Source organism: Pocillopora verrucosa, chromosome 1 (assembly GCF_036669915.1).
Source record: "Pocillopora verrucosa isolate sample1 chromosome 1, ASM3666991v2, whole genome shotgun sequence".
NCBI classification, from domain to species: domain Eukaryota; kingdom Metazoa; phylum Cnidaria; class Anthozoa; order Scleractinia; family Pocilloporidae; genus Pocillopora; species Pocillopora verrucosa.
The window spans coordinates 20,010,147-20,032,968 of NC_089312.1; the positions used below are offsets into that span (position 1 = coordinate 20,010,147).

At 39.2% G+C, this 22,822-nt stretch overlaps 1 protein-coding gene across 1 annotated transcript in view; it reads left to right on the forward strand.

The window, feature by feature from the left end:
* The window catches only part of LOC131791816 (dynein axonemal heavy chain 1-like), a 48,604-nt gene that overhangs the window by 10,667 nt on the left and 15,115 nt on the right, over nucleotides 1-22,822 (forward strand). The window contains 48 exon segments of the mRNA XM_066173164.1: nucleotides 217-357; nucleotides 542-919; nucleotides 1,053-1,121; nucleotides 1,233-1,391; nucleotides 1,679-1,858; nucleotides 2,106-2,243; nucleotides 2,523-2,603; nucleotides 2,811-2,893; nucleotides 3,286-3,487; nucleotides 3,863-3,960; nucleotides 4,143-4,248; nucleotides 4,403-4,516; nucleotides 4,902-5,051; nucleotides 5,266-5,352; nucleotides 5,475-5,581; nucleotides 5,859-6,030; nucleotides 6,461-6,615; nucleotides 6,798-6,975; nucleotides 7,258-7,452; nucleotides 7,689-7,808; nucleotides 8,070-8,225; nucleotides 8,424-8,537; nucleotides 8,944-9,084; nucleotides 9,739-9,899; nucleotides 10,353-10,510; nucleotides 11,020-11,193; nucleotides 12,249-12,334; nucleotides 12,673-13,005; nucleotides 13,425-13,621; nucleotides 13,890-14,025; nucleotides 14,544-14,752; nucleotides 15,178-15,346; nucleotides 15,696-15,790; nucleotides 15,867-15,931; nucleotides 15,934-15,962; nucleotides 16,447-16,503; nucleotides 16,505-16,567; nucleotides 17,245-17,370; nucleotides 17,520-17,570; nucleotides 17,666-17,764; nucleotides 18,153-18,189; nucleotides 18,192-18,244; nucleotides 18,655-18,681; nucleotides 18,683-18,736; nucleotides 18,993-19,079; nucleotides 19,532-19,637; nucleotides 19,640-19,722; nucleotides 20,316-20,447. Coding sequence (XP_066029261.1) covers nucleotides 217-357; nucleotides 542-919; nucleotides 1,053-1,121; nucleotides 1,233-1,391; nucleotides 1,679-1,858; nucleotides 2,106-2,243; nucleotides 2,523-2,603; nucleotides 2,811-2,893; nucleotides 3,286-3,487; nucleotides 3,863-3,960; nucleotides 4,143-4,248; nucleotides 4,403-4,516; nucleotides 4,902-5,051; nucleotides 5,266-5,352; nucleotides 5,475-5,581; nucleotides 5,859-6,030; nucleotides 6,461-6,615; nucleotides 6,798-6,975; nucleotides 7,258-7,452; nucleotides 7,689-7,808; nucleotides 8,070-8,225; nucleotides 8,424-8,537; nucleotides 8,944-9,084; nucleotides 9,739-9,899; nucleotides 10,353-10,510; nucleotides 11,020-11,193; nucleotides 12,249-12,334; nucleotides 12,673-13,005; nucleotides 13,425-13,621; nucleotides 13,890-14,025; nucleotides 14,544-14,752; nucleotides 15,178-15,346; nucleotides 15,696-15,790; nucleotides 15,867-15,931; nucleotides 15,934-15,962; nucleotides 16,447-16,503; nucleotides 16,505-16,567; nucleotides 17,245-17,370; nucleotides 17,520-17,570; nucleotides 17,666-17,764; nucleotides 18,153-18,189; nucleotides 18,192-18,244; nucleotides 18,655-18,681; nucleotides 18,683-18,736; nucleotides 18,993-19,079; nucleotides 19,532-19,637; nucleotides 19,640-19,722; nucleotides 20,316-20,447 — 6,111 coding nt within the window.

The window sequence follows — 22,822 nt, forward strand, 5'->3', positions numbered from 1 at the left end:
ATTTTACGGATCACTTTTGACGACTTATTATTATGCGTTTCATTTACCGTTTTTTGTAACAACTATGAAAAGTTCATTTAAAACGAGTGTTCAAATTTGATGAATATTTTTCCATTATCCCTTTTTTCTGATGTAGAGAATTAAATTACAGACATATTTCTGTCTGATACGAAAGCTCATGATCTAGTTGTAATAATTACTGTCTTTATTACTCAGTTATCCAAAGAGCTTGGTTTTCCAATCGTGGCAAATGCACAGCTGACGTTTACAAAGTGTCTAGAGATGAAGCTACAAGATCACATTGAGGTTATTGCTAAAGTAGCTGAGATCGCTGGTAAAGAATACTCCATTGAACAGGTAAACATATGACAGTTCTAACTTTTTAAAGTTCATACATATCTCAATATCGGTTTTAAGACTAGTATCGTTCATTATACATCATTTTAATGTTAAAAAAGAAATAGAGAACGTTGTTATGATTTGTGATTCAGCTACAAAATACTATCTGTTAACCTTGACATTGAACCGTTTTTCTAATTAGGCGCTCGACAAGATGGAGTCCGAATGGAAGCCAGTCATGCTGGAGGTCATGCCTTATAAGGAAACAGGCACGTTTATCATGAAAGTCAGCGACGACTGCTCTCAGCTATTGGACGACCACATTGTGATGGCTCAGAGTATGTCGTTTTCACCGTACAAGAAGCCTTTCGAGGAGCGAATCACCACCTGGGAGAGCAAGCTGGTGATGACACAGGATGTTATGGACGAGTGGTTACAGTGTCAGCGCCAGTGGCTGTATCTGGAGCCCATCTTCAGTTCAGAGGACATCAACCGACAGTTGCCAGTTGAAAGCAAGAGGTATCAGACCATGGAGAGGATATGGAGGAAAGTGATGCACAGTGCTAAGGGAAATCCACAGGTCAGAGAAATAACAGTTTTAGTCAAGTGTTTAAGTGTTTCAATCTATAAACATCCAGTTCGAATTGCGTTCGTCAGGAAAATAATCAAAACAACGCAGCGCTAATTGAAACTACTTCCTGGTGTGATTTCAGGTTATCTCTCTGTGCCCAGATGCCAGACTTCTGGAGAGTCTTCGTGAATGCAACAAGCTGTTAGAACAGGTAAGAAAGGGAAATCTTCGTGTATTCAACGTTCCTGCTTGCAAAAGCAAAGTCTAGAACAGAACTCTTTAGCCGTTCATTAAATTAACATAATTATCATTTTAACTTTAGGTTCAAAAAGGACTCAGTGAATACCTGGAGACAAAACGTTCAGCTTTTCCCAGATTCTACTTCCTATCCGATGACGAACTTCTCGAAATTTTGTCTCAGACGAAAGATCCTACTGCTGTTCAACCTCATCTGCGCAAGTGCTTCGAGAATATTGCCAAGGTGGGTCATACTACGATTATTACTGCTTGTTTTAGGAGTTCCTTCCTTCATTGCCAAGTTAATAAGTGTAAGGAAAAGTAATGTAAACGTTCTGTGATTTCTGCTGTGTATCACACGTGGCATGCACTTGAAGTAAACTTAATTTGTTGAGCTTGAAACTGACTTACCTTCCCGTTCAGCTTTTACAAAATGTTAAGTTCAAAGCATATTTTCCATTCAACTGTACAACCATAGAATAGAAAACTCTTAGACTAAATCAGGAAATTCTTATGTCCTGTGCTTTGTAGCTTTCATTCGAGGAAGACTTGCGCATTTCTTCCATGTTCTCCGGCGAGGGAGAACGTGTTCCATTCAGCAACAATCTGTACCCGACAGGAAATGTGGAGGATTGGCTGCTGGAAGTGGAGAACACTATGAGAGGGAGTTTGCGAGAGATTTTACACAGAGCCTTAACAGTGTATCCAGAGGTAACTGTCATTTAGTATTATGCATGCAGCCGGCCGGACAATTGAGTCGTTGTAATATTCGTATTTAACGTTCGTATTTATGGAAGGGAATCGGTCGATTACGCCTCAGTTTGCATCAGATTACGGCCTTAGTTTGCATCAGTTTTGGATAAGTTGTGACAATATTTTGTGCTGTGTGGCAGAATTCTCGAGCAAAGCGTTACAGTGTTATTACTGCGTGTGACTCTTGGTTTGTGTTGTATGACAGACTCCTCGCACCGAGTGGGTGTTACAGTGGCCAGGGCAGGTAGTTATCGCTGGAGCTCAGACTCACTGGACCAAAGAGGTATCAGAAGCATTGATAGAGAACAGGATAGACGAGCTCTATAAGGCATTAATGGCTCAAGTAAGTATCCAAAAAATTAATTTTTTTGTCTTATCATCTTTTTATTAAGAAAAGTTCCGTATGTGGTGCTGACTACACCGAGCATGATTAATCTCAGGCATCCTATAGCCACGCTTTAGCCAAATGCTCAGCAGAATTTTTTAAAAGGTGTATTGAAGACAAATCAATAAGAAAAAAAGGCCTCAACGACTGGGTTTGTTCAACAGACTCATATGAAAAAAGAATTACAGGCGATTACTAGTATTCACTAGTCATAAAGTTATTGCTTTTAACCATCAGCTCAACGATCTCGTAACTCTGGTAAGAGGAAACCTCAGTAAGCTTGCACGGATGATTCTTGGGGCTCTTATCGTGATTGAGGTGAGACTTAGAGTGGTTTTTTCACCACCTTTTCAAATTGTGTGTGTGTGTGTGTCAATTTTTTTCCCCTCACTATATCGCATGAAAAGCCAGTTCTTGAGCTGTCCCGAAAGTGACAACTGTCATGTACGGCTAATGTAATACCAGGGATGAACCGCACATAGTCTTCTTCACCGTGTCATTAGTCTTTAATTATTTTACTTTTAGGTTCATGCTTGCGATGTGGTAGCAAAGATGATCTCGGAGAAAGTCAAGAACGTGAATGACTTTGAGTGGATAAGCCAGTTGAGGCATGTCTGAATTTGACTACAGTTACTTTTGAAACTGATTTTGCAATTTTTAGAACCCTTTGAAATGACTCCGCTTTTCTACGAACCTCCACAGAGATGGCTATTCATGAAAGGATAGTTGGATAAGTATTGTGGGCTTTATCGGCTGGCCGTGACTGTGACCTGAAGTTATTTTATTAGACTTGACCTCTTTACATTTCACTATAGGGTTAGGAACACGCACACCACCTAGTCTTCCTAAGTAGAATTGATCTTTTGAATAAAAAGATTCCAACCACCAGCTTTATTTATCTTTACGGACTCAAGCAATCAAGATATATTTCAGCTACATAGCTATAGTACACCTGTAGTTCTTAACGGAGACTTGGGCGCTTATTCATGTAACTTTTTAGGTATTACTGGGAAGACGACATGATCATTCGCGCGGTCAATGCACAGTTCGACTATGGCTACGAGTACCTAGGGAATACAGGTCGGTTGGTCATCACCCCCCTGACAGATCGCTGTTATTTAACTCTCACTGGAGCTTTGCATCTGAAATTCGGAGGGGCACCCGCTGGTCCTGCTGGAACGGGAAAGACAGAGACCACAAAGGTTTTTAGCAAAATTAATCTTTGTATCGACATTAATGTGATTTTTGTTTTTTATGATCAGAGTCTCGTCATCTTCATCACTTTGGAGGGGAAGCGTAACGATGTGAGACTGAAGATATCTGGGATAAAGTTACGGCAGTTTTATAATGACATAAGACCCCACCTTATGACATAGATAATGGGAGGTTTTAGACACATAGGCTGATGGAACTGTACTAGATGATTCTTCTGAATAGAACAATGAATTTACACTTATCGGTCGCATAACCGCTTCATGTTTAGGAAAAAGCCGAAGAAGTCGCTTAGAGAGCTGTTTAAGGCAAGTTTATTACAATGACAACTTGGTCTAAATTCTTTGCTTTAATATTTTCAACAGGATTTAGGTAAAGCCATGGCAGTTCAGTGTGTTGTGTTCAACTGCTCTGATCAACTGGATTTCATGGCCATGGGCAAGTTCTTCAAGGGTTTGGCCAGGTATAAAGCTTATTCTTAAAATTCATAAGTTTTACTTTTAAATGTGTTACAGGTGGAGGTTTTAATCAGGCAGAAAGTCTGCCCTTTCCCTCTTGGAGTGAACACTGTGTTAATGTGGTTTTTTTACCAGTTAATGTCGTAATTAAAAAAGTCTCCTAACATTGTTACGTTTTGTTTTCTAGCGCCGGTGCTTGGGCCTGCTTTGATGAGTTCAATCGTATAGACGTTGAAGTATTGTCTGTGGTAGCACAACAGATTTCCACCATCCAACAAGCTTTGGAAGCGAGGGTTGGTATACAACTTTCTGAATTAAAACCAGTACACCTGTGCATACGCCATAGATTTTTTTTAAAACAAAGGTTTAAACGCCACTCACTTGTAGCTCCCTCTGAAATTGAAACTAAGTTGAAAGATTTTTCCACTGTCTGATGTATGCTTGTAGGCTGAACGCTTCATGTTTGAAGGTGTTGAGCTGGCACTGAAGCCCTCATGTGCTGTGTTCATTACAATGAATCCTGGATATGCTGGAAGAACAGAGCTTCCGGATAATTTGAAGGTAAGTTTGTCAACCAAACACAGCGAGCGACAGGCAGAACGTACTCTTGCTCTCTTCCACTGCTTAAGAGAGCAGTGCGTTAACAGAATATCATCTTTGGATTAATTATCAAGCTTTAGAGACTCCCTTTTAATAAAAGTCATTTGAAAAGTGTGCAAACAAACCTCAGCTACAGAAAAGAGTTGTAGATGACAAGTCACTCGAGTTAGATAACGTGTTATGCTTACCGTGGGGAAGCTATGACTTTTTAATGAATTTTATGATTAGATAATCTAGTCCCTTAGTTTTAAAGACAATTTACAGAATTTGATAGAGCACCATCTAATGAAAGTGATTTCTCTGCATATATTTCATGTGCAAGTTTGATTTTTTCATTGTTTCTCAGGCTTTATTCCGTCCTGTGGCCATGATGGTTCCAGATTACGCGCTGATCGCTGAGATCAGTCTTTTCTCATTTGGTTTTTCGGAAGCGAAAGCTTTGGCGAAAAAAATTACCACAACATTCAAGTTGTCATCGGAACAACTCAGTTCTCAGGTTTGTGGAGAAATTTAATCTACTTTATCTTTGCTATTCGTACATGTGTAGGCTGACATGATAATAATGAAATTTCTCCATAATGCAATTTTCATATCAAATATAAAGGCAAGAGGGAAAGGCGTTTTGTTAAGGTGTCGAGTAAAGTGTTATCCAACAGTACAGCTTTTCGTTTGGACCAATAGTTCTACAAGTTCTCTGTTACCTTTTCTAGGATCACTACGACTTTGGTATGCGAGCTGTAAAGACTGTCATATCAGCCGCTGGAAACCTCAAAAGAGAAAATCCAGAGATGAGCGAGGTAAAGTTTGATTTAGCTCAACTAGAGTTTTTAATTTTTTTTTTAATTATTTGCTCTTCCAAAGTGTTAATGCTGAATAGGTCGTATTTTGATCATGTTGTTCTGTTGCTATCTCCGTCCAGGAACTTATTGTACTGCGTGCCATACGAGATGTGAATGTGCCGAAGTTTTTGCAAGATGATTTGAAATTGTTCCGTGGCATTGTTTCTGACTTGTTCCCTAAAGTCAAGTAAGTAATAAACTAAAAGTGAGAGGGAAATTGAAGACAAAAACTTCAGGAGTGATGCCATTTAGTTTAGTTCCCGCGAAAAAACTGCGCGAAAGCCGTAAGTGAGCCTGTCCATAGCATGAGTAACGTCACGCATGATAATGAAGTTGTGCTTTTAGACTTGAGAAAGTCGTCATTGCACGTTGTAAAGCTATAGGAAGCAGCTCTGGAGGCTTTGATGAATTTATCATTGTTGTAGTTTGTTGAAGTGAATATTTTATCAAACGTTTTTCCACAGAGAACAACCTATTGACTATGGTGATCTGGAAGATTCCATCCGTAAGACGTGCCTGAAAATGGGACTTGAAGATGTGGATGGATTTGTGACCAAGTGCATCCAGCTGTACGAGACAACAGTGGTCAGGCATGGGCTCATGTTAGTGGGTCCTACTGGATCAGGGAAAACAAGGGTGAGTTTGCAGCACGTATAATCTTTGCTTTCTTGTTACCTGAACGAGATTCTGAACTCTTAATTTACTCGTTCTTCTTATCCATAAGTCAAGCTGAGACTGGCTGTTTTAGTTAAGTTGAGATGCTTCAGCAATTCCTTCAGAGTGCGTCTAATTGATTTGACAAACTAACGGAGATACTACGAGCGCCCTGATTGATGAAAAACCTATTTTATTGCTCCGGTAATCCCATAGAAAATTGAAACATTTTTATTTTTTTAAAGCAAATTACCGAAAAATATATGAAATATATATTACCGCATTTGTGAAAATGATCAATTAAGTTTAAGCTTTTCGAACTTACCTAAATGTGGAAACTGAATCGTTTAGAAGAAAAAATATGTAATAAATGTTTATTCGTATTATGCCTTTTGTTCAATGGTTTCTGTAGTGCTACGAAGTGCTTCAGAAAGCTCTGACGTCGCTTAAAGGTAAAGATTCACCAGCGGGGACCCCGTATGAAGAGGTTCACACGTTTGTGCTGAATCCTAAATCTATCACTATGGGACAGCTGTACGGAGAATTTGATTTGTTGACTCATGAATGGTAAGTGGGTGAAACTCGACCGTCTGTTTTCCTATCATATCCACAGACTTTTGCTATTACATCTCACTTTTCTATGAGTGATGGCTACATTGATGAAGCGTCTACCGTTACTGTGAATTGGCATGCCCTGGCGATAATTTTTATTTCCTATTTTACCTGTTACTTTCCTCCTGAATGTCTAGGACGGATGGTATCTTGTCTTCCATGATTCGGGTTGGCAGCTCAAGCACAACTAGTGACAAGAAATGGTACCTGTTTGACGGGCCTGTAGACGCCGTGTGGATTGAAAACATGAACACTGTGCTTGATGATAACAAAAAACTTTGTCTTACGAGTGGAGAAATCATCAAACTAACTGAGGTAAGCATAGAATTCGACTTTTTAATCTTGTATAGGTCCTCATCATTGAGCTGATCGGACGTTGTCGGAGTTGCTTGGCAAGTCAATTATTTTCGCGATTTATCCCTTGATATCCAGTGATATGATAGGTGATTCGCCCTTTAAGCTTCTATTCATTTACTTTTGAATTTAGTAGAAGAATTTGCCTTAATGTCAAGGGAACACTCTACCCGTAGAGGAGGAGAAGTTTCCCGTTGGTCACCTCAGGGAGTTTGTTAAAAAATTATTCGGTTCTTCTCACAGGCAATGACGATGATGTTCGAAGTCCAGGACCTTGCTGTTGCCTCCCCAGCCACTGTTAGCCGTTGTGGTATGGTGTACTTGGAGCCTAGCATCTTGGGCCTCAAGCCTTTCGTGAACTGCTATTTGAAAACTTTGCCAGACGCTATCTTTGATCATAAGGACAAGTTACAGTCACTCTTTGATAGATTCTTAGAGGTACGAGTTCTTCCTACGATCGCTGGCAATTTAATAGACTTAGTTCAAGGGGAAAGCTGAATCGTATGAAATATAATTGAAAATGCGCTACCTCTATGTTAACAAGTACGTTTACGTTATCAGTTTCTTAGCTCATTTAAGTCATTGTAAGTCTAAAACACTTCCTGACAATAATATTAACTTTATATTAATGCGAAGATCTTGACGCCTGAACGTTGCACTTGAATCATTTTCAGGATTCACTGAAGTTTATGAGAAGTAACACAAAAGAGTTTGTACCGACTGTCAACAGTAATCTAACATCCAGCCTGATGCGTATTCTGGATTGCTTCTTTGCTCCATTTGTCCCTAAAGAGGTAAGATAAATAAAATACGCATTTTATTGTGAAGCACGTTTTGTTAGATTGTTGACAAAATGCCAGCGATACAGCGTTTTTCAAGATCTCAGACGCGAATTCTAAGTCAGAGTTAGCTTTTTCTTTATTTATTAGAAGTACCTTCATAACGTTAGTTCAATTCAATGCTTTTTTTCAATTTTGCTATTAGTTTAAGTCTGTGGCTTATATACAGTCTTTGTCAAATAGAATTAATAAGAACATTTGATTTTACCTCATCAGGGAGAGACGATTCGTTCAGAGCACATTGCTTTGGCCGAAACCCTGATTGAACCCTGGTTTATCTTTGCTCTTGTCTGGTCCGTTGGAGGAACATGCGATGGAGACGGAAGGAAGAAATTTAGTGAATATCTGAGGAAGAAAATGGATGACGAGAAGGTGATTTCCAATAAAATATATGTACTTCACAGAGAAGCTCATCATTTATTTAACATGTCTTGAGCTCGATTCTCTTTTGACTAACCTTACTTCGCTCTCTTGAAACACAGGGAATTGCATCTGGGTACTGATAGAGTAGATAGACGTCATCCGTCGTGGGTGGAATAAAGTAACCTAGTGTAATTCTTACAATTTCAGATTACTATGATGTTTCCACGTGACGGTCTGGTATACGATTACGCATTAGAGGATGGTGGAGTCAGTCGAAAGCACAGCAAGGATGATGACGATGAGGAGGAACATGCAGGGGAGGTGAGGGTGTTTTATGCATCTTTTCAAGAAGGGAGGGGTGGTGAAGAGAGAAAGTGCATAAGAACATTCTCGATATATTTTGAAATGTACAAATCCTTTCTGTATGAGAGTTGTTGCGTCGATGGCACCTGCCGTTTGTGACCGTTCAGGAAAATCTTAACGTTTTAGAGATGGAAAAGAAATGTTCCTCTAAAACTGACTAACTTTGACTTGGGAAAATCGCTAGGAAGTATTGGAATGTATTGTTCGATTTCTCATGAAAAGTTGATATTTCCACTTAAAGGATTTTAATTTTCGTTTTGTTATTCAATCCTCGCAAGTTTCATGAACATATGCTTCCCACTTTTCGTTTCCCTTCGATGACGGCAACGCTACTGTTCTAGATCATTATGTATTTGTGTTACAGGTGAAGTGGGTTAACTGGATGGCTAACATATCCATGCCTGACATTCCACCGGAGATGAACTTCTCCGATATCATCATACCCACCATGGACTTGGTCAGAGGTTCATTTTTGCTAGAAACGCTGCTAACAAACAACAAGAAGGTATCCATATCTATGTACGCTACTGTGCCGTGAGATTAGAGGCTGGACTATTAAACGATACCATGTTAAGCAAACAACTGACGAGAGAAGACCATCATGTCACGAGGAGGGTATTGTCTCCATTAGTCTGTGTCTCGAAATACTGAGACAACGCGAACACTGCTCATCCAATCCTCTTTGGTTCCATCCAACGGAAGACCACTTTGTTGCCTTGATCTCTTTAAATACAGATAATAATCTGGCATTTAAGACTTAATCGAACATTTAAAAGAGAAATAACAGCTACGACAAAAACAAAGTCAATTAAGGACGGTAACGACAACAATACTAAGACAGAAACAGTGTTGTTAAGATGAAATTATCTCTCACCTGTTTCTAGCCATAGACGTTAGTCTCTTAACACTTAAACTCCCAAGATCTCAAAGTTTATTTTTCTCCTTTAGCTGCTACGCATCTCCTTGAAAATAAGTTACAAGAATTTGATATGAAATCAAGACAATTAACAACTTCTACCTGATAAGTTTGAGTATTCTCATTACCTGTTCGATAAATAACGTATTGATATTTTATTGAGAAGTTACATGTCAATCACTTCTGGGAGTTAAAGGGTCAAGGAAATTGCTACGAGATTTGAGAACTTCATTGCTTCTACAGGTGATGAGTGTTGGACCAACTGGCTCTGGTAAGACTCTTTGTATAGCCAACAAACTTCTGAACGACATGCCTAAAGAGTTCCTGTCGCATTTCTTGAATTTTTCTGCTCGAACATCTGCTAATCAAACGCAAGATATTATAGACAGCAAACTGGACAAGAGGTGAGACTGTTCGTTGTGACACAAAAGATACCCGAGTTATGTACTGTTTAAACAACGTTAAAACGTCAGAATACCGTCGCGTATCTGACATCATCTTCCTGTTTGTTCTCGTGTTATCATCTCTTGCTTAAATGTTCGTTTCCCTTCGATAATTTTCAACTTTAGTTCGTCAATCCTTTATGCTTGTGTCGAGTGCTTTCTTCTATTGACGCATTTTTGTCAAGAGACCGTGTTACTAACCTGCCAGTTTAGGTTGATCGTTGACATATTGTTTCCTGCAGAGTAAAACGGGAGTAGAAAGTCTGAATTCGCAGGCTTAAATCCACCTGTTTTTCTCGTGTTGGCACATTTTTGGCATCTACTGTGGGTCTCCTGCTCTTCAGATTTTGTAGTAGGTAGTCTTTCGCCACATTTACTCTCTGTATTGTTCAGATTGCATGTATTTATTTTCAGACGTAAAGGTGTGTTTGGTCCTCCACTGGGGAAACACTTCGTGTTTTTTGTCGACGATCTTAACATGCCTGCCTTGGAAGTGTATGGAGCCCAGCCTCCAGTAGAAATCCTGCGCCAGTACTGCGATCATAAGGGCTGGTACGACAGGAAGGCCATTGGTACGTTACTGTGATCCCATAGACACTCCTTCACTTTTCTTAATTAAGCTGATTTTAATTTATAATTTCCGCCGATTTTCCACCAGAAATTGAGAGGGGAGTAGATGCTGCAAGGCTGCTTAAATAAGGCTCAAACGAGCTTCGTCTTAAATACATTAAGTGGAATTTTTTTCTATTTTTGTTGTTTTCAACCCCTTGTGACCCTCTTTATCCTTCACCTTCTTTGCTCATTCTTAGTTTTTTATTGCTTTTCTGTTTTCTTCTTTTTCAAAATATTATTTTTAGTTTTATTCAGTGTGAAGACAATTCTACTCCTCACCAAAAAAATCACTTCAAGAAATCCGTGTGACTTAGCTTTTAAAAGTATCCGTGAGTGTTGAAGAAGCTCGCGCCTCTTTACCCTTTCCTCTTCATTGTCTCAGTTACATGCATAAGTTTGCTGCATGAAACCCCTTGGGAAGAAGCATGGATGCACGTAAATTTATGTTGTGTCTCTTTTCCTGATTAAGGAACCTTCCGTGAACTGGTGGATATAAACTTTATAGCGGCAATGGGACCCCCAGGGGGTGGTAGAAATCCCGTCACACCTCGATTCCTTAGACACTTCAATCATTTGTCATTCACCGAGCTGGAAGATGAGAGTAAACAGCGAATCTTCGCTACAATTCTCAAGTCCTGGATAGGTAAGGAATTTCAAGTGAAGCCTCTTCTGCAATAGGAAGGTTATCAGTCAGGTTGCCTGTCATGTTGCTTGCACTCATTTGATGGCCTGCAAACTCGTACCCAATTGTAGTATTACGATAGTAGAAAGCTAAAGGTCACTTTACTTACAACGAGGTAAACCTCAATATCGCTGTTAACGGGCCGTTAGTATCTAATTCAGTTTAATCCTTGTACGTTATTCAAACAATGTGCTCATCCTGTATGTTGAGAGTATGAAATAAATCAACCGTTAATGTCTAACCACCCTATGGAATATTGACTCCGAGGAACACAAACTTGTGCCCAGAGTAAAATGGAGAGGACAGACTTCCTTTTATACAGAAGATAGGTTACTGATTGGTTAGGTAGGAGAAAGGCAAGTTTCCAAGTGTTTATGATTTATACAGCCAATTTATAGAAGTTAAGAACTCTTCTGAATTTCCCTCTGTCATGAAGAAACATCACAGTCGCCATTGAGAATGTGAGTAAAGCACTTACAGGCGTTCGCACCACAAATGAGAGACCGTCTGTTAAAGAAGCCACGTTAACAAGGTGTTATTTGTTTTACAGATATAAACAAAGGTCTGGCAGGTTAGAATAGTGTAGAGGAAAAAGCAAGTAGTGTTATGTGAGGTTTGTTAGACAGGAATGCGAGGACGTTTGTAAAAGCTTTTGAGTGACGGTGATAAACCGTGAATTTAAATGTGAACATCTGTTCTGGGACAATGGTATTCTGGTCGACTTCAATATCAGGAGTACAAAAAAAGGAGAACACACTTTGCGAATAATGACAAGAAGTTTCGGTCAGGAGATATTGTGGAAAAGAATATCCAAGATTAAAGAACAGACTTAGATATGTACTGTTGAGTGGCGTGGAATGATGTTTTAAAGTACTTTACTTGTTAACTATAAGTTAAGTCATACTGTCCTGTAAGACCTGAGCCCCTTTTTTAAGCTTAAGTACCGAGAAGGTTGCTACTTGTAGTTGATACAAGAAATTTCTCCTCGAAATTCAGTTGGCTTGTGTTGCTTTTAGCTTCATACGTAGGTGAAGACAGAGAAACACTCTGTGACAGTCTGGTACGGAACACCATCGCCGTTTATAACACTGTTATCACACAGGTACTATGACTTGTTAATTCTTGGTATGGTTTCAAACCAAACTTACCAGTCAATCTTTTAGAGCATATTGCGGTATTACATTGATTTTGTTTAATGCGTTCTATGATTAGCCTAGAAAACTCGCACTGCCCTTTTAACCCAGTTGCTAAAGTTGCAAACAGCTGAAAACTAAAACCAGTCGTAACATGGTTACACGCGTTTTTTGCGCACTGGTGGTTGTTTGCAAGAATTTTTGATAACTTCTTAGAAGACTTACATTTGTTGTTTCTTTGGTTTTGGTTTTATAACACTCATTCCAAGTGCAATCCATAAATTACCCTCGCTCGTTCACTTTCTAGCTACTGCCCACTCCAGCCAAGAGCCACTACACCTTTAACCTGCGTGACTTGTCAAAAGTTTTCCAAGGAATTCTCATGGCTCAATCGGAGAAACTTGAGAACAAAGAAGATGTGCTGAGGCTGTGGTACCATGAGAACTGCCGAGTGTTTCAAGATCGACTTGTCAATGATGAGGACAGGAAGTGGTTCGTGGATCTGATTCGGGACAAGATGGCGTCTGGGTTTGAGTCGTCTTTGAATGACGTTGTCAAAGATTCCACTATGATTTATGGTGATTTTATGGTGCCCAGTGCTGAGAATAAGATTTATGGTGAAGTTGCCAGTTTTGAAAAGGTTAGTTACGGGTGGAATCTAATTTTGTTGGTTAATTAAATGTGCTGCTATCAGGTAATAGTAGCGAGTAGATATCGATTATCTACCGGCGGGTCAATCTTTCCATTGGCTTTCCAATTTATTTCATTTTTTGGGTACTGGCTAAGTTAGTTGGTTGGTTTATGAGACAGGCAGATGGTTCCTCGTTCTCCCAGCTTTGCAGCTATTGATTAAATGATTCCGTATGTCTATCATCCCGTCACGACAGTATTCATGTAATTTTTAGGCCGGGCATTCACTGAGGTGAGCAAATAATATTTCAGACCTTCTTCACCGAGCTCAAAATCTATCATCTTTTTTATTGTGTTGTATTTTGCCTCTTGCTTATCTTGATCTCTCATTGTCATGTTTCCTCTCACACTCCTTGCTTACTTTGACAGATGGTGAAAATAATGGAAGAGTACCTTGATGACTACAATCAAATCAACACGGCGCAGATGAAGCTGGTGCTCTTTACTGACGCAGTTCGTCACGTGTCACGAATCAGCCGTGTGATTCGCCAGCCGCTGGGTAACGCTCTACTTCTGGGTGTGGGAGGCAGCGGACGTCAGAGCCTGACAAGGCTTGCAGCCCACATGTGAGTTATTATTAACTTGAGTTTAGCCCAGTTGGCAACTAAGAGGGGTTTTGGTAATGTGAATCGATTTGTTTGCGACGAGGTCGGCTACAGGTGTTTAAGTTCATCAAGTTGGCTAGGAATGCGATGCAACAGAGCTCTTTATGCAAGCATAAAAATTAGATCTTCCGTCAATTGTGATTTTCATGGCAATGAAAAGATTCTCTTTCTGACTTAATAATAATCTCACCTCTTGGGCTCATGTGCTGGGTTTTTTTTTTTTATTCAGGGCCGAATACGAGTGTTTCCAGATTGAGTTGGCGAAAAATTATGGTGTTCCTGAATGGCGTGAAGACCTGAAAAAGGTGCTGCTGAAGTCAGGTGTAGAGAACAAATCGATGGTTTTTCTCTTCAGTGACACACAGGTATGGGAAGAAAGTGGAGACGGGTGACAAACACTCTAACCATGGTCTTGAGGGTTGCAAAATATTTGTGCGTTGTGCGTGCGGCGTGAGACTGAATGTCGCAACGAAAACTTACGTTATAGACCAATTTTAAATTTAAATCCGAGATTGCTTTTTTTTGCATTACTTTGCTCTGCGATTGGTCCAGAAAACTCGTGCCTCTCTCTCAACCAATTAAAAGGAAAAACGTAAAACCAATCACGACCAGCACGCTCGCGTTTTCCTGCGCTTTGTCAGTTCAATCGATTTTACTTGAGTTCTTACTGGCTCTTAAAGGTATTTTCCTTTCCTCTGATTGGGTGTTGTGATTACTTTGGGTTTGGTTTTACTTTGAGTTCTTACTGGCTCTTAAAGGTATTTTCCTTTCTTCTGATTGGGCGTTGTGATTACTTTGGGTTTTTGTTTCAGTTTGAAGATTGTTTAGGACGCGGTTTAAATAACCAGACCATTGTAATCAACTTCATTTTCAATATACACAGATTAAAAGCGAAAGTTTCTTAGAAGATCTGAACAACGTTCTAAATGCCGGTGATGTACCTAACATATTCGCACAAGATGAGCTCGACGCGATCTTCACAGCTATGAAGCCGGTGGTTCTTGATCAGGGTCTTCAGCCCACCAAGGCCAATCTATACTCAGCTTTCACTAAACGAGTGCGGGCCAACACACATACTGTTGTCTGTATGAGGTATGTAAGGTGTCCCTGTTATTAACTTCCTTTATCACTGGTTAATCTCGATTTTCAGTTTCTCTCTGAGGAGTCATGAAGAGTCATAAGTAAAGTAACGTCCTTAGTGGTTTAAATATTGAGTTTTTTCTGCCCTTAAATATGGCTTTTTTTCCTTTTAAAAGACACCTTCTAATACCAATATTGATGTAAATTATTTTTTCCAATCTTCGTCAAATCGCGTGACGATAATTTCTGTACGTTTTGGTTCAAGCATATCCAACTTATTTCTGTACCAAATTTGTATGATCCAAAGAATTACCTTTTCTCTGTTGTTATCTACATCTGCCGAGAGGCCCAACCTTCATTCCATTACGAGCCATATTTGGGGCGTCATACCTTCGTCTAGCAATCATTGATTTCATATCAACCTGTATCTCTTGTAGCCCAATTGGTGAAATATTCCGAGCACGTCTCCGCCAATTTCCGTCTTTGGTCAACTGCTGTACCATTGATTGGTTTTCTGCTTGGCCCAAGGAGGCCTTACGATCCGTGGCGTCAACTTTCCTCGGAGAAATTCCCGAACTGGATGAATCTTCGGCAATGGAAGGCTTGGTATGCCCTGATTTTTATCACATGAATTATATATTTCAAGTTAGGATCGGCCTACTCCAAAGAGACCGAACCTAGTATCTGAAAAAAGAATGGACGCAGAGTTTGTACCATTTTTTTATTCTGGCAAAATCGGTCAATCGTCCAACGCGACGATGTGTCTTTCTAAGAGGTTGACATTTACGTAGCTTTTAGTTTGGCAATAAATGCTGTGATCTTTTTTTTCAGAGCCACTACTGATATGTGTCTTCGAACTTGAAAAAATCGAGCTCTAGTAATCTGCAACAACGAAGTGTTCGTAACCGCCATTGATCTTTAATATTCTTCTTTTAAACTATTTATTGACCGACAGGTGTCAATCTGTGGAGTCATTCATCAGACAGTGGCTCAAAAGTCCAAGCAATACTTGGCTGAGTTGTCCCGCCACAACTATGTTACACCCACCAGGTAATGAGTTGAGACTGTTTGGCTTTTAATCCTCGGCGATGTTGTACAATAATTACTATCTGTACTTTTTTTTCAGCTACTTGGAGCTTCTAGGGACATTTCGAAAGTTGGTGGGCATGAAAAAGACGGAGTTGTCTACGGCGAGAACAGGACAAAAGTTGGGTTGGACAAGGTGGGTGTAATCGCACCATTACTTCAGGCAATCTTAGGAAGTCGCCTCAGAATCAATTTTCGGACGTCTTTCCGTGTATTTAAGGAAAAAAGGAGCAGTATGAAAGCTTTTACTGTTTTATTTTTCATTTGTTGAAATTGAAGTAAGTAGAGTAAGTAAAGGAGAGGTCAAAGCTAGCGGTTTCAAATTTCATGTATAAACATTTTATGATTGAACTTCACTTAACAGAAGATACAAAGTGTCAACAACTTACCTAAATATATCAAAAACCCTGAAAAGAACTCGGATAGTAAATCAACCCAGCTACCAACCCATAATTTACAAACATTCCAACAAGAGAATAACGCGACTGGCGTAAAGTTTAATTTTCCATCTGAATTTCCGATTTGCCCGTGTTAATGATTAGCACGCCGTGTCTCCGCAAACGAAGCTCTTAGCTTTAAACTGATTTCACTCTCTTGTTATTTTTGTTGTTGTTATTCAGTTGCTAAGTACAGCTGATGAGGTGGAGAAGCTACAAGAAGAATTGGAGTCCATGCAGGCCGTTGTTGGCTCAGGCAGCTGAAGAAACTGTAGAGACAATGGAGAAGATTAAAGTGGACTCGGTAATGAAAACTGTGCATGTTGTGGAATATCCTCCCTTATTGTCCCCCCTATTATTATTACCACGTATTCGTATGGTAGATAATTTCTTATTCTGTGAGAAAAAGTCGTCGGTATATATACCATGAGAATCATTATAATGACTTTCCCGCGTGCTATCACAATACTCATTTTTTCCACGAGCTTTACGGGAGCAAAACATCCACAATGCTGCGCCAGTGTACTCTACTGGCTACTATATTTTTGAATTAGCGGATATTTTCTTTTTTCAGATCCTCTTCTGTAAACTTCCTTCAGATTTCAACAGGCTCCCCCATGTTCCTTTTACCTAGCAGATAACACCTAAAAGACCCGGTTGTAGACGGAAAGGGCGATTAGCGCTTACCCGCGGTTAAATTTTAATCTGGGTTTCTATATTCCCTTATTTAAAAGCTTGTTTGGGATAATTTTCATTATTCTTTTTATAGCATCCAATCATCAAATTGTAAACAAAGAAAAATTATTCTGAATTTTCTTTTGAAGCTTTCAGATCTGAAATCAGATTTTACACCAATACTGAGTTATCGGCTTTAAAAAACACAGCCCAGGGTGTACTATACCTATTCAAGTCCATTGTCTCCTTATTGTTTCAGTTGGTGCTATTCATTATAAACGATGATATTTTTCTGTCTTTTGACAGGTTGTTGCCAACGAGACTAAAGTTGTTGTACAGCGAGAAGAAGAGGAAGCCGCTAAAAAAGCTGCAGAAACCCAGGCCATTGCTGATGACGCTCAGAGAGACTTGGACGAGGCCTTGCCAGCACTGGTACGAGAACTTTCCAGCTGTTGTAAAGTCTGCACATTCTTCAGATTCCAATGATTGTAATTTCAGGTGCTCGGAGGCCTGGCGATTTTCTTGGGTACCTGTTGAGTAAGCTAGAAATTTAAATTCTAAGTGGTTCACTTTCGCTTTAGGAAGCGGCCCTGACGAGTCTGAAGTCCTTAAATAAGACTGATGTCGTAGAGGTAAGAGACATACTGAGAAACTTTCTTATTTTCTCCTTTAACGTTTGGTTACCTAGCAAGTGTTGAGCATTGGTTTCCTTGTTACTATGTGACAGGTTCGAGCTCTTCAGCGTCCTCCTCCAGGTGTGAAGCTTGTGATTGAAGCTGTCAGTATAATGAAAGGCGTCAAGCCCAAGAAGATTGCGGGAGAAAAGGTTAATACTTTGAAGCAAATTAGCCACACATGAAATTACGAAACGTAACGTAACGCAGTGTAACGGAACGCATTACTACGCAATGGAGAGTTGAAACGTGACGTTTATGAGAACTGAAAAAGGAAAAGTTAAACTTTCCAGCATCCTCTTTGAGTTATATTTTGTTGTTGGTTTTGTTGGTTTTTTAAAAGACTTTTATTAAACTTAGTTTAGAGCCAGTTATTATCAATCTTCAGTTATAAAGTTTACAAAATATTTTACCAGGTGGTTTATTGTTTGCTAGTCTGTTGTTTCTACTTGGTTGGATGGAGATCGTTTATTGAGCATTGTTGTTCTTGTTTTATAGGTTGTAATAATTTGTTTATTTCTCATCCTTGGTACTGTGCAGGTTGGGACAAAAGTAGATGATTACTGGGAGCCTGGTAAAGCTTGCTTCAAGACCTGGAAAAATTTCTTGAAAGTCTCTTCAAGTTCGACAAGGTAAAAATACTTACCTGCATAACGTCAACTTGAAACATTTTTCTCAATATAGATTGATTTGAATGGGGTCCAGTTCTCTCCAAAGTCACAGATATAACTTCAGATTAAATTGCACGACACAAAGTTCAGTTTCCACTTCGTTACATTCATTTTGAAAACGCACAAATTATTACCCTAGTACGCTAGTGATATTTCATATATCCTTTAGCAGGGAAGATGAATTCATAAAAGAGAACGATTAGTTGTATGGTTTTATTGTGTTATTCCTATTGGCTGGGAGTAAATATGCTGCGATTCTATATTAAATCGCACTGCTAAGAGACAATCATGCAGATTGCAAGGACTATCATTTATTTCAAAATGGATATATAAAGCTTAATGGGTGCATAAAACTATTATTTCATTTTAAGGACAACATCCCCGATCCAGTGATTCAGAAAAATACAACCATATATAGACAACGAAGATTTCCAACCAGCTAACATTGCCAAGGTAAACCTGAAAACCGATTAAACTCAATTTAAGTATTATGAATACATTTTTAGGCCTTCCTCACCGCTTTGGCCATCACGCCGGAAAAACGTTTTTGTGTGTGTGTGCGTGTGCGTGTGTTCTCTTTATTGTTGTGGTGTTGTTACATCTTTCTAACGATCTTTACAGTTTCAACTACTTGCACCTTTGCTTTCATTAATAAAAATCATATACACTTAATATTAATTTTATTAGCTTGTTTCCATCTGTCGTTCAGGTGTCGAAGGCGTGTACGTCCATCTGCCAATGGGTACGAGCTATGCACAAATATCACTTCGTGTCTAAAGCAGTAGCTCCTAAACGGGTGAGTTAATTGATTACTATGTCTTAACTTGTTAGTTTTGAGTCTTTGGTAACACCGCTGCCGCTTCCGCCATGTGTCCACCCTGTCTATTTAAAACAGACTTACTGGTCGATTTCCTGGCATCCTAAGACTAAAGAGATCTACGTCATAATTTGTCTGTCTTGAAAAATGTGCAATCCTTGTAGTCTACCTGATCTTAAACCATCATGGATCTTTCCTTACATCGGTGATGTTTGTCTGCCCGAGCAAACTGTTTTTTTCAATTTTTTCAACTTGGCACCAAAAATGGCCATAAATTACGCAGTTGACGAGTGTGTTAATGGTGTGAGGATGAATTTTCATAAATCATTTTGAATTATCCAAAAAGTGGCGTCATTTCATAGGCTTTGCTGAATTCAAGCCCTTATGCGGACAACAGCAGGAATATTCAAATGACTTGTCTTCCTCTGTAGGCTGCTCTAAAACAAGCCCTGAAGAGCTACAAGAAACCCAACGTGTTCTTGGCGGAGGCTAAAGCTCGGCTGGCCGATGTGGCGGAAGGCATCGCGTCCCTTCAGGCCAATACGAGGAGTGTATTGCCAAGAAACAGGAATTAGAGTTTAAAACAGAACAGTGCTCGGCCAGACTTGGTCGAGCTGAAAAGGTCAGTGCTATATGGTGTTGCGTTGAAAACAGATCCAGCTGTTTAGTATGTCTTATAAGATAACAAAGTAGCGAATCGGTTTGACTACATTTGTATCAGAGGGGATCTCCTTTAATTATCTCAGTTTGGATTGGACCAGTTTTTCAGTTCTCAGACTTGCTGGTCTTATACGAGCGACTAGTTCTAACAAATTTAAAGCAGCCTTTATTTTTTTTAGCTCTTTTCTAAGTCAAACTGATGTGTTTTGTCTTGCTCTTGGGCCAGTCTTGTTTGTTTCCTGGGGTCGCGGTAACTGGATACTGTCGAATTGTCGAATAATTTTCTGAAGAACTGCTCGCCTGTCATGAAATGCAACTTATCTGAGAAAAAGAATTATTAATTTCAGGCAATACGTGTTACAGAAGCTGGTAGACCTGTTATAGGCATTAAGCTTGCAGATAATGAATTGATCCTTGTCTCCTCGCGAACTTATGCCCCGGTGATCACTATGGTATGAGTCTTTTTTTTTTTTTAATGACCCGTTATGGAGCGCGACGTTAATATTGTTATTCGTGAGGTAGAAACAGTCTACATTTTACTTTCCTATAACACAGTTGATTGGTGGCCTCAGTGACGAAAAAATCCGCTGGCATGAATCAGTGCTGTCATTTGATGGTCAGATTGTAACTCTTGTTGGTGACGTCATGATTTCATCCGGGGTAATCGCCTACCTTGGCACTTTTACGGTGAGTTTGAAATAACTATTATTCACATGCCAATAATGTGTGGGGTTTTTTTTTTTAAGGAAAAAAGTTCCTTTTTCATTTCAAAAGAATTCGTTCGAATTTTGTCGGGATATACCAAGCCGTGGCAAGAAAATATAACGTTTTCTTCTCAGTGTTTGATCTCTTAAAGAGAGTGTTGATTTGGAAGCACAAGCACTCATAGTGTAATTTTCTTCGCGCATAACCGAGCAACGTCAGGAAGCCTGACTACCATATTGACTTTCTATTTAAGCATTAAACTGAGGAATGTTTGTGTGTAATTGCCGCGGCTTTAATCACCTATTCTTTTGGCTGGCCTCTTGTTTCTTTGAGATTTGCTCTTAATACGGTAAGAGCGAATGGCAGGCTGAACCACATAATTTTGTCCATTCGATAACGTGTAACCAGTTTGGTAAATTTCGTTTGTGGGGTTTTTATCCATTAATATGTCTTGATGTCGTTATTAAAGATATCAAATTTTAACCATAATTTTGGCTGAGAGACAGGTTGTGTTGCTTAGCTCTGTTGATTGTATAGATTTATAATTTTAATTTCAGTGATCGACACCTTACATACACTCTGTGCCCTTGATTAATCTTGAATGCATTAATAAACCTTTTTCGGTTGAGAGAAAGAGGAAAGTAGAAATGATCATTATCCTGAATTTTACATAAGCTAATCCGCAGGTAACGAAATTAGACACATAGATAACCGGTTCGGTTCATCCTGGGATAATCAGATTCTCGGAAAGAGACAGTCAAATCCATCTCATGGGGAGGCGTTAATAAAAAGTTTTTTCTTCTAAAGAAAATGGCTTTTTGTTTTGTCTATCGTAAAAGCTTTTGGGTTGAACACTTCCTGCTAATTTGACGATTCAGTAGACTCCCGCAGTTCATGAAAACTCAGAAGCTGAGGGAAACATCTATTAGGAGTGATCGAATTTTCTCTATTACAGTGCTGGCAGTTCAACCTACATAACGAACGGTAATTGTGTTTTAATCACTCTGAAGTGTTATATTTTCGTACATAACTCCTACACACTTGCAGATTTTCCGAGCTGCCTCTGTTTTCTTGGATAACTTGCAGTAAATTTTTTCAAATTTAGGCTGAATTAAAAAGGGTCAGAAACTAAATGCAAAGTTGTAAAGAATCATGATGTCGACTAAATTTCATTTTCATCTCAGTAAACCTTTCCTCCTTTTAATTACATAATTCTCAATTCACATCAGTGCACATAGTGTTTCGATGCCTGAAGGCGTTTTCTGTTCTTGAAAGCCTTCTTAGTGTTTATTCTTTGATCTCACGTTCGCCGAAATTTAATGATTCAGGTTTTGATAGCTCATGTCTTTCATGATGATAGTTGAGAAAATGAAAGGCTTGTTAAGCGTTAGATATTAAAAAACTCCACTTGAAGTTGATTCCTATCAGCTCTGTTTTATCGATTTTTAGCGGGAAGTGTCACAGACCATGATATTTGCTTCAGATTTTGCAGTTATTGCACCGGTCTGTAGCTGTTTACTGTTTGAAGTAGATAAATTTTCCTAAAAATAGAAAATTCGAAGGCTCTGATCAAAATGCTAGCTGTATATTGAGATATAGAATTCTTATGTATTCAGGTTTTCTTCTTTATCAATGGGTGCTTTAGCAAGTACTCGACGGCTGTTTCCCCAAAGTTTTGTATGTTTAGACAGAAGGTTTAAATTCTAACCGGATTTTGTAATCAAGATTCCAATTTCCGACGAGGGTATTTGTGTTGGTGAGAATTGCAATTAAGCTGTGTCCAGCCCACATTCGGATTAAAGTGACGGCGGTTGAATTGCCGCGAATTCATCAATTTATTGACAGAAAGCATTGTGAAACTTTCCTCTTGCACAAGGACAGTTTGAAGATAGCTGAGTTTTCAAAGTCAGAATTGTCAGATTTTTTAAATTATTTATAAAGCCAGTGTGTGCAATATTCATAATGATTCACGTTAAGAAACTGATCGCGCTTGTTGTTGGAAACTGACTAACAAATTGGAAAAAAAGCGTCATCTATTAAACTCATATTGAAGTGGCAAATGACCACTCTTTGAACAGCTGCCTGTGCTTGTGGTTTTCTCTATGCGTCCTAGGCTAAACTATTCAGGCTTTCAATCTGGCACGTCGTCAGCACGTTCTAATTTACAAGCCAGTGTTTGGCATCGTTATTCAGTGCCAAAGATAGTAGCTGCTGGTTAAAGGTTAAACTGCACAGTGGAAGTCAGGCCCAAGCACGGGGCCTGGATCTAAAAGCTGAAAAGTTTGATAGTCAAAAATCACATCAAATCTATATTCCCTTTTTTTTTCCTGAAAGAGTCGTGGCGAAGATCCATCATA